At 53.2% G+C, this 10,869-nt stretch overlaps 1 protein-coding gene across 1 annotated transcript in view; it reads left to right on the plus strand.

Annotated features, from left to right (window-relative positions):
- PLXNA1 (plexin A1) overlaps window positions 1-10,869 on the plus strand; it is a 119,617-nt gene that overhangs the window by 83,742 nt on the left and 25,006 nt on the right. The window contains 10 exon segments of the mRNA XM_017820636.1: window positions 197-348; window positions 635-755; window positions 1,095-1,231; window positions 1,791-1,958; window positions 2,838-2,931; window positions 3,416-3,655; window positions 3,835-3,978; window positions 4,705-4,939; window positions 6,297-6,439; window positions 9,555-9,811. Of these exon segments, the coding sequence (XP_017676125.1) occupies window positions 197-348; window positions 635-755; window positions 1,095-1,231; window positions 1,791-1,958; window positions 2,838-2,931; window positions 3,416-3,655; window positions 3,835-3,978; window positions 4,705-4,939; window positions 6,297-6,439; window positions 9,555-9,811 (1,691 nt within the window).

Here is a 10,869-nt window from a genome sequence, read left to right on the forward strand (position 1 = left end):
GGATGCAGCTGTCAGTGGGGAGGTATTTCCTGCTCTGTGGGCAACTTACAGACACACTGGCATTTATGATCACCCATCTGCTCCTTGCTGCTCGTAGGGGAGTAACACACATACTGCGGCTGCCTGGACTGCAGCCTATCTGAGTGAGGTGTCCCTGCGGCTCTTCACCCTTGTGACAGGCCATGCTCTCTCCTAGTTATTCCCTGAGACTGGCCCCAGGCAAGGAGGGACCCGTCTGACCATCACTGGCGAGAATCTGGGCCTGAAGTTTGAAGATGTTCGCTGGGGCGTTCGAGTGGGCAAAGTGACGTGCATCCCCATCGAGAGCGAGTACATCAGCGCCGAGCAGTAAGTGCCTGGTGAGGGGCGGGCGTGCTCCAGATCACCTTGGTAGGTCAGGGACAGGGGTGCTGGTGCTAAATGCTGCAAAAGGCCTGGAGCTGGCTGGACTGAACTGGGAGAAAAGTACCTGCTGGTTGTGGTTGCTCTGGGAGGAGCCCAGAGGCTTTGGGGAAGCTCCCTCCATGGCTGGAAGTGCCAACTGCCACCACCTTGATTTCTCATGAATCTGCTGGCACCTGAAACCTTTGCTTTGGTGCCAGGACACTGAGAGCTTCTTCCCCTCATCCTTTAGGATTGTGTGTGAAATTGGAGATGCCAGCTCGAGCAAGGTGCATGAGGCACGGGTGGAAGTGTGCATCCGTGACTGCCTGCCCAACTACCGGGCCACATCCCCCAAGAGCTTCACCTTTGTGGTAAGCCCTGTGCCGGGGGACAGGTCTGGCACCCCAGGGGGGAGGTGATGGCGGGTGGTTTTGGGTGGTTTTCTCTGTGAATTTGAAAATTTACCATCGTTTTCCTGGGGGACAGGTGGGGCTGCCCTGGTCGGGCATTGAGTCATGCTGGTTGAATTTCTCTGAGTCTGCCACTGCTCTGCCTCCCCACTGTCCTGCTGGCACTGCCAGCCCTTAGTACTGTACCCAGCCCACAGATCCCTCTTGTCTGTGGTCCTGTCACCCAGTCGAGGCTGTTTGGGGATGCGGGTTTCAGTTCCCAGCCTGTCTGACTTCAGGGATGCTCTTTTCTTTTGACAGACACCCACTTTCTCCCGTGTGGTCCCAGCCCGGGGTCCTCTCTCCGGTGGCACCTGGATCGCCATCGAAGGCAGCCACCTCAATGCCGGCAGCAATGTCTCTGTGACCATCGGGGGACGGCCCTGTGCTTTTTCAGGGTGAGGGGCACAGAGGATGGTGGAGGATGGGCTACAGGCACCTTCGAAGGCAGCGGGACCCCCTGACAGAGCAGCAACCAGAAGCCTGTGCTGGGAAGCCAGGAGGGATCCCGGGAGCCAAACCCCCTGGGTGGCCAAAGGTGTCTCCTCTTGAAACCTCTGTGTGTCAGAGGCTGCAGGAAGAGCCCTAAGAACAGGGATTTTTCTCTAAAAGCACAAAGCCCTGAGGCATGAAGTGGATAATTTTTAGATTAGGGATGATAATGGAGCGGCTCTTTAAATATTTTCCTGTGGTAATTACTGGTTATCAGCCCTAATCGCTGCTGTTTGCAGCAGCCGCAGGATGGGAATGCTCAGGAGCTGCTCAGCCTTTCTCAGCTGCCTTTTGTTTCATTTCTTGGGTTTTTTTCTTCACTTTTCCTCCTTTCTTTCTTCACCCCTCAGCTGTTTCAGAAGGGGAGAGGGGCTGGGGCAGGGGGCTCCCAGGCAGCACTGGTCCCCTGGCTACCCTCGCCTCCCTCCTGCCCAGGCACTGACAGCTTGTGTGTTTTTGCTCCAGGAGAAGTGCCCGTGAGATCCGGTGCAGGACCCCCCCTGGGCACACCCCCGGCGGCTCTCCCATCCTCATCAACATCAACAGGGCAGAGCTGAGCAACCCAGAGGTGAAGTACAACTACACGGAGGACCCCACCATCCAAAAGATTGATCCCGAATGGAGCATCAACAGGTGAGTCGTGAGGAGCTTGAGGGATGCGTAGGGGACTGTTTTCCACACGGATTCCCTGATCCTAATGGGTACATCTCCGTGCTGCAGTGATAACTGGCAGGCTGCGGTCCAGAGACATGGCGAGAGGAGTGTGAGCAATGGCTTGGCACCAGGGCCCTGCTAACTCCTGGCCTGCGGTGCTGAGCCTGGCAGGGGGCAAGAGCAGACAGTGCTTTGGATCTGCTTAATTTCAGCTTGACATTTGGCGGCGGCAAATAAAATTAAAATATTTCCCATTGGGGGATTTTTTGAAATGTTTACATATTTTTCTAAAAGGTTTGAATTGGCTGGAGAGGAGGCAAAGGAATCCATTAAGAGCTAGTGCCAAGGGAAACCTTCCCTAGGCTGTTGATGAGGAGCAAGCTCCCCAGGGGCATGGTCGAGCTCTCTGGGACCACAGGGCTTTTAACACCAAGCCATTGAGAAGAACTGGCAGGGTTCAGCCTGTCCTGTCACCCACTGCATGTGTGATGGAGAAAGGGATGGCAGAGAGGAACTCAACCTCCTTGGGATGCCTTCCCATTGTGGATGCTTAGTTGCCTTTAGCTTGGGAGCTGTCTTCAGATCTCAAACCTGGACACAGAGTGGGATATTAGTGTTAATTATCAAGTTTTATATCTCTGTTTGGCCTCTGGGTCAGCCTAGATGATTTGGCAGTGATGTGTGCCAGATCCTGCCAGCCATGGTGACGTGTGGGTGGGATAAGAAATTCCTGGGACATTGTGGTTTATCCAGGCTGGGACAGATGGGCATCTGGCTGGAGAGAATGGGTGCTTTCTTCCTAGAACTGGGGACCCAGTGTCAGCTGCCTTTACTAACCCATGGTCTCCACATCTCTAGCGGTGGGACGTTGCTGACCGTGACTGGCACCAACCTGGCCACCATCAAAGAGCCCAGGATCCGGGCCAAGTACTGCAGCTCTGAAAGGGAGAACGTAAGTGATGCTTGCTGGGGCTGGGGGCAGTGCACAAGGAGGAGGGATGCCATCCCTATGCAACACAGGGCAGAAAGTTCATCCCTTGCCCATCAGGTGTGATGGTGGGGAAAGGCTGAGGTCCAGGGGCTGCTGCCCAGAGAGGGGCACTGATCTCTCTGCAAAGCCTCCAGCCAGGTGCTGTCAGGAGAGGGTTAGATCTGAGTGTTCAAAACTGATGGGAAGTTTGTGGGATATCTGCAGGATATTGACAGAAAAAGCCTGTCCCCAGTGACCTCTCACCTGCTATCCCTTGCACATCCATTGTAGGCAGGAGTCTGTCTCTGCCCTGGGGTGGGATGTGATGCCCGTTGATAGAACAGAACAGGAGATTCCAAATCTAAACCCTGTGTCCAGAGATGTTGCTTTCAGGAGATCCTTGTGGGGTTTGATCCTGACCTCTCTGTTGGGAGCTGGGTGTGACCTCGGTCTGTGCCTCCTGCAGAACTGCACGGTCTACAATGACACCACCATGGTGTGCTACGCACCCTCCATTGACAACCCCGTGCGGAGCCCTCCGGAGCTCGGCGACCGCCCGGATGAGATCGGCTTCGTCATGGATAACGTCCAGGCCCTGCTGATCATCAACACCACCAATTTCGTCTACTACCCAGACCCTGTCTTTGAGCCACTCAGCCCCACAGGGATGCTGGAGCTGAAGCCCAGCTCTCCCCTCATCCTCAAGGTAAGGCAGTCTGCGCCTGGGGGCAGAGGAAGGGATATGTCCCTCGGTGGAGGTGGCGTTTTGTCTCTCCTGGGGCTAAGTCCCGCACTGTGAGAGCATGCATTTGCCTTATGTTGAGTTTTTTTAAAACATTCCTCTTTGCATGAGAACTGACAATGTCGTTCCTTGTTCCCTCAAAGGGCAGGAACCTGCTCCCGCCGGCTGCTGGTAACTCCCGCCTCAACTACACGGTGCTGATTGGAGACACTCCCTGCACCCTGACTGTCTCCGAGACCCAGCTCCTCTGCGAGTCCCCCAACCTCACTGGCCAGCACAAAGTCACGGTAAGTGCTGACACCAGTGCCTTTGCTCCTTGGGTCCAACGTGTCACAGAGGTTCAGTCTTTATCCTGGCACTGGCCCTGCTGTGTGTTTGTCCTTGGATAAGGACTGGATAGTCTGTGCATGTGCAGGAGCATCTTCAGGAGCCATCTTTCTGCTCCCTGTGCATCCCTTTTTCTGATTACGTGTTTGGTAGGACAAAATACTTTGTCCCCTCCCCAGCACGCTCAGCTGGGTGTTCTTGTGTCCTGGCTGGCCCTGCCAACAACCTGCCTTCCCTGCTGGGTGCAAGGCAGGGAGGTTCCCACCTCTTCCCCCAGCGCTGGCACGCGCTGTAAGGCCGGCTGCTTTGTTTGTGGGGTTGTAGCACAGCGGTGTTCATGCTCCAGGACTCTGCCTTGTTGAAAGGGACCCAGCACAGTCCCCACCAGGCTCCCCATCCATGGGGGAACTTGCTTTACATCCCATCTGTTGCTGTAATGTTGTCTGAATGAGACATCAAACTCTCTGCCTGCTCTGTGTACACTGGCAGCATGTGTCCTGCATGCTATTAAAGCACGTTGCACTGCTCCAGACCAGCCCCTGCCATCCCTTCATTTTGCCACGTCCTTCGTGCCATGGGCTGGGAGTCATGCCCCAGTTTCCAGCATGGTGGGCACCAGCAGGGAGGGCTGCCCTGGGTGCATATCTCCTGACACCAGGTCCAATTTTTCCCCCACCATGGTGCAGATCAAGGCTGGAGGGTTCGAGTTCTCCCCGGGGACACTGCAGATCTACTCGGACAGCCTGCTCACCCTGCCCGCCATCATCGGGATCGGCGGCGGGGGCGGGCTGCTCCTCCTCATCATCATCATCGTCCTCATCGCCTACAAGCGCAAGTCCCGGGATGCTGACCGGACTCTGAAACGCCTCCAGTTGCAGATGGACAACCTGGAGTCTCGGGTGGCCCTGGAATGCAAAGAGGGTGAGGGATCCCTGTGCCATCAGTGTGGGGGTCTTCTAGGGTTTCTTACTGCTCCGAGGCTCAGTGTGCTCCCAACCTTCCCCTGCTGCCTTCTGGAGAGGGAATGGGAATGGGCAAAACTGCTTTGTCAGTGGAAGCGAACTCATTTTGGGTGGGATTTGGGGATTTTTCCAGTTAAGATATTCTTCTCCATTTCTCCAAATCGGATAAAAGACAGCAAGGAGGGTACTGAAGGCTTCCTGTGAGTGGGCAGTGAGTCTCTCATTATGTGACAGACGGATGCTGTGAAATTGGACAGAATTCCTTGTATGATCCTGCTGATAAAACCTAATTGCCCATTATCCCCCTGAGCTGGCTCCAGAGGCCCTGACCTTGCCAGCCACAGCCACAACCAGTGCTGTGAATGGAGCAGGCACCGAAAACAAGATAATAAAAAGGGGAAAAAAAGACAACCCCTTTGCTCCCCCAAATCCCCATCCCTCCGCATGCCTGTGGATGGCACTGGTGACAGGGAGAGGGGAGGGAGCTGGTGGAGGGGATGGTGTCTTGTCTTCCACAGCTGGCAGATAAAAGGATCTGCTTTTAATTAAAAGGCACAATCTCTTCCCTGCCTTTTCTCTTTTCTAGTCCCGCTAGTTACAGATAAGATAGCACGCCTTTCAAGCTGACGGTTTGTTTTTTCTCATCAGGCTGACGAGCCTGCAGTCCTCTGCCTGGCTTTCAGCTCCCTTTAAAGTGCTGTTAATTTGATTTTTCTGAGGGTTTTCTCCCCCCACCACAACCCCCTTCCCTGGTGCATCTCCAAGACTCCTCTCCCGTCAGCTTTTCCCTGTAGGTGCAATTAAAGGTTCAGGACCCCCCTGGATCATGTTCCCCTGGGAGTCACAGCTGACTCTGCTCAGATTGGGAGGTGCTGGGGTGGGTGTGTTCAAGTTCTTCTCTCAAGTCGTATTTAGGTCAAAAAGAAATGAGGACATTCTTGTGGTTTAGGCTAACGTTTTCCCTCAGAAGCTCTGGTTTTGTTCAAGTCTTGCTGTTTCCCGCTGCCCCCAGCATCCCTGGGAGGCTGCAAGTGCTAAGCAGGGGGGATTTGAGCCCCCTGGGACCTGGCAATTCTGTTCCCAAATCTGCCACTTGATTTATTCTGGGAATGTCATCCCTACACTCTGCAGCTCAGTTTCTCCATCTGTGAGACAGGGACAGCAATCACAGCCTGCCAGGAGGAGGGATGCTGAGCATATTCACGCCTTGAGGGGGTCCACCCATGGGGTGCTGGGGGTGCAGTGGTGGGCTGAGTGCCAGTGCTGTGTGCTGGGTCTCCAAGATGTGTCGTTTAATTCTGCTTTTCCCACCCCAGCCTTTGCTGAGCTGCAGACTGACATCAACGAGCTCACTAACGACCTGGACGGGGCTGGCATCCCCTTTCTGGATTACCGTACCTACGCCATGCGGGTTCTCTTCCCGGGGATAGAAGACCACCCTGTGCTGAAGGAGATGGAGGTGTGGGTCTGTCTGTCTGTCTCTGTAGTGTTTCACACTGGGGATGTGCCACTGCATGAGTCCCTGTGCCCCAGGCACAGGGCTGGAGAGATGCTTTGGTTGGATGCTGGCCCGGTGCGGTGCAGCAAAGAGCATCTCGCCACGTGGCAGCCAACACGGATGTGGACTGGCTGCCAAATGGTTACTGTGCTCTCTGACATTAATATCAATATTTATATTAATATCATTGCTGCTGTCATTTTCTACAGCACTTGCTTTATTCAATTGGGTTTGTTTGATGCCTGACCGGTCACTCGTTTTTAGCAGGCTTGTCTGACATCGCCTGCTTGCTTGGCTCCATTTCCCCACGCAGAACCCATCCTTGGCATCCTTCCCCTGCTCCCCAAACCAGCTCCTTCTCCTCTCCTGTCCTCCCCACCTCTGTATAATTTAGTGCATGCAATTGCACAGCAATTGGCTTCTCATGTGCTGGGCTGCTGAGGCCGCTCTTGATTAGAGAAAGGAGGGGGGTGACCTCCACTTCCCCTCACTGCTGACCCAGCACAGTAATTAATGTCGACGTGGGCTTCACAATGTATTTAGGAGAAGTAATTGGCCCTGGTGCAAGATGCACGGTCACTAATTACAACACAACAAGCTCTTACCAACTCCAAGTGCACGTGCTGGCGTTGTACGCCCGCATGGCTAAAGCACGGGTCCTGGCCCTCTGCCTGCTCTCTTTCCCTGGTCCCTAATCCCAGCTCTGGAGCATGGTGGGGACCCTGTTTCCATGGATTTCCCCTTGCAGCTCAGGTTTCCGGATGCTCTGAGCCTAAGCAGGCGTGATCGTAGGCCTCCCTGGGGCACAGCCCTTCCTGTCTGTGCAGATGCCTGGTTCTCCTCTCACCTCTGCTCTTGCTCCATAAGATTTTCCCTAAAGAGGAAGGGTGGAAAGGGTATCAAAAAGGGTATCAGAGGATGAATTTTGCATTGGCTGTGACAGGCTGGGTGGGAGTTTGTCCACTTCCAGCTCCTAATTCAAAACATCCTGCTCGAAAGAGCCCGCTAACTCAGCCTGGCCTGGGAAGCAAGGGGTTAAAGTTGCAAAGGAGAAAAAAAAAATCCCCAAAAGAGATTAAATAAAGCAACTACAGTTGTGTAAGCTTCATATAATTTAATCAGGTTTGCTTTTATTTGTCTCTTTACTCAGAGTGTAACATTAGCTATTGCAAGTGACGGGAAGGAAACAGTGCTTGCTCATGCACACACTAATCCGCAGTGAGCACCGGGTTGTCGGTACCAGCTCCCTTCCTCTGCAGGGTTTGGGGGGAAGCTTGTTGCTTTGTGAGAATTTAAGCCTGATTAAATATTTAATTCAGTATTGTTCATTTATTTCTGCTAATGATCAGCAAGTTAAACACAGGGGCTTAGAGAGGCGATGGGGCAGGGGCCTCAGACGTTGCTGTGCTGCTCTTGATGAGGTTTTCATGTCCTCTCGTGGGATGGTCACTGTTGGGCAGGACCTGCTTCCTGTCTTATTGAAATCCCGCTGCTTTACAGCCTATGGTCTACTTTGACTGATCTTGACTGCAAAAGCACCAGCAATGCACAGGGGTGGGAATCCAGCATAACTCCTGCTGCGCCAGTTTCACTGGTGGGTCTGGTAGGTCTGCAGTGCAGCCAGTGCACTCCAACCAGCTCTGGGGTCTTGCCATGCTGGGGAATCAACTGGCATCTCTGTGTCCCCACAGGGAGCAGCTCATGCTGCTTAATCTCAGGCGTCTGCTGAGTTATCAGCATCATTGCATCGAGGTCCCTGTGTGTCTGGAGGGAGGGACTCCAGGAAAATATAACTTAAAGTATTTCCATTCCTAGCAGGACATCATTCTCAGGCCTGCATTAGGAGAAATTGAGCCATGTGGTGCCCACTAGAGGAGCCTTAAGGATGGGGGCAGAGAGGGTTTGTCACTCCCTATTGCTCTTCTGAGGTGCTCTAAGGCAGGTGTCCCCTCTCACCTGGGTAGTGAGGGTGACAGTCCCACCTGGGGACCCATATCAGAGAGTTGACAAGGACGTGGTGGAAAACAGTTTTTGTCCAGTGGAAAAGAGTATTTTGAAGAGCAAAATTACAACTGTGAGGAATTTCACTGAACTGAAAAGTGCCAATCCAAAGTTTTGACTGAAGTTAAATGATTTGATGTGTCAAAACCTTGTTCTTCATTTTGAGTTGTGTTTTGAAATGAAAAGTGTTGTTTTCTCTCCAAATACCTACATGAAATGAAATTTTACGCTTATTCTCCCATTCAGGAAGACAAGATAGGGGAATAGTTTTAACCACAGCAAGGCTTTTGTTCAGAGGAAATCTCTTCTAACAGGAAAGCAGAGTGTTGTAGAAATGTTCATTTCTGGTAAGGAGTGTGGTCAGGGCTGACCAGACCTGAGCTGCCGATGGCAACATGGAGATGAAAGCATCCCAGCTCAATCCCTGTTGGGTCCTACATGGCCAAGTATGGCCAGAAATACACCTTCAAACATCTCATGAGAAAAGGGACTGTTTCAGGCTGTGTCTGAAGTGGGACATTGCCAGGTTTCTGCTGTTTGCTTCCCTGTCTGAAATCCATCTCCCCCAAACCAGGCGGGTTTGCTGCTGGTGGAGCTCAGGGTTGTGGCTTTATTTGCTTTCTGTGCAATACCCCAAGTGCATGTTGCAGTGACTTGGGTGGGAATTGGACTGCTTGTTAGCTGAAATTGAAAATTATAATTTGTGTGTGCTTGGGAGAGAAAGAGTGTGTATGGGAGGGAAGTGCATTTACGTGCCTGCACACAAAGACTCTCTCTGGAGAGAGTCTTTGTATGGAAGGATGTGTATATATAGACATCTCTATACAGCGATGCCCTGAGACTGTTAACCTGGTGCTGGGGTATTACAAACTAGATAACACTCTGGAGGGAACTGAGACTGATCACCAAAGAGGAAGCTTGATAGTATGGAGGGAGGAAATCTATCTGCTTCTTGACCCTTTTTCATCATTTCTTCTTGTGGGATGAGGGTGAATCCAGGGTATTGTTCAGCCCAGTCACCTTTTTGTCACCCTCCTGGTCATGCCTGTCTCTCAGCTTTGCTCTATCCTTTCAGGTCCAGGCAAATGTGGAGAAGTCCTTGACCCTCTTTGGTCAACTCCTGAACAAGAAGCACTTCTTGTTGACCTTCATCCGCACTCTGGAGGCTCAGCGGAGCTTCTCCATGCGGGACCGTGGCAATGTGGCCTCCCTCATCATGACGGCGCTGCAGGGCGAGATGGAGTATGCCACAGGTGTGCTGAAGCAGCTCCTCTCTGACCTTATCGAGAAGAACCTGGAGAGTAAGAACCACCCCAAGCTGCTCTTGCGGAGGTGAGTAACCGGCCGAGAGTTTGCAGCTGTGGGACAGTGCCCAGGCTCTTCTGAGTGTGGTGACACGAGCTGGTGCACTTTGGGGATGCCGTCAGTGATGGCTTTGGTGTTGGCTGTGGCAATGTGAGCACTGGGTGTGTGGTCAAGCATTTCCTTGCCTGTTTGCATGCAAGTGTGAGAAGGATGTGGGACCACCTGGCCCCAGCCAACTCAGAACACCCATGGGATGTTCTCACTCTAGTTTGGCCCATGTGGTCTTATGTTGCCTGGGAAGGAGTGACCAAGGTACTTGGCAGCTGCCAGCTGCACAGGCTGGTGTAGGGAGGATACACGCTGGTGTCAGGCACTGTGGCACGTAAGCATGCCCCCGTCTGCCTTCCCTTCTCCAGGTGACCAGGTGGTCCTCCCCACCTCTTGGCATGTGGAGTGTCTCTTGCCTTGCCTGGCAGCTGCATGGGTACCTCTGTGGGCTGGCAACAGGCAGGAGTCCTCCTTTCCCTGCTGTCTCCTCAGGGCTTGTCCACCATGCCAGTCACATGGGGGTTTTCCCGGGAAAGCCAAGTGGATTTTTGGAAGCTGGGAGTCTCAACGGGGCTGGTGGGAGTGCGAGCAGGAGGCAGCCTGCCAAGCCCTGCTGTGAGTCTGCCTGGCCCATCAATATTTAACGATAGCTCTGAGCTCTCCTTCATCACAGGCTGATGAATATTGAAAGATACACCAAGTCCTGAACAAAAACTATTAATAAGCTCTACTGGTTCAGCTCGAGGCCCTCTGTGCCATCTTCTCCCTTCACACACCATGCTGTGCCTCCCCATCTCTACCTCCTCCAGCCCAGTGCCACCAGCCTCCAGCGGAGATGCAGGGATGGCCCAGCAGCACAGGGCTGGCATGTCACCAGGAAGGCTCAAGGAAACCAGAGCATCTTCCAAACATCAGCTGATGTTCGTGGCATGGCCAGACTGGACAAAGCCTGTGAGGTTTTGTGTGCTTGACCATGGGGAAACACCTGGAGAAGACCCAGGTGTGAGCTGATCCCAGTTACATCCGTGTTGCCAGTC

This window comes from Lepidothrix coronata, unplaced genomic scaffold (assembly GCF_001604755.1).
Source record: "Lepidothrix coronata isolate B3197 unplaced genomic scaffold, Lepidothrix_coronata-1.0 Scaffold84, whole genome shotgun sequence".
In the NCBI taxonomy this organism is placed as follows: domain Eukaryota; kingdom Metazoa; phylum Chordata; class Aves; order Passeriformes; family Pipridae; genus Lepidothrix; species Lepidothrix coronata.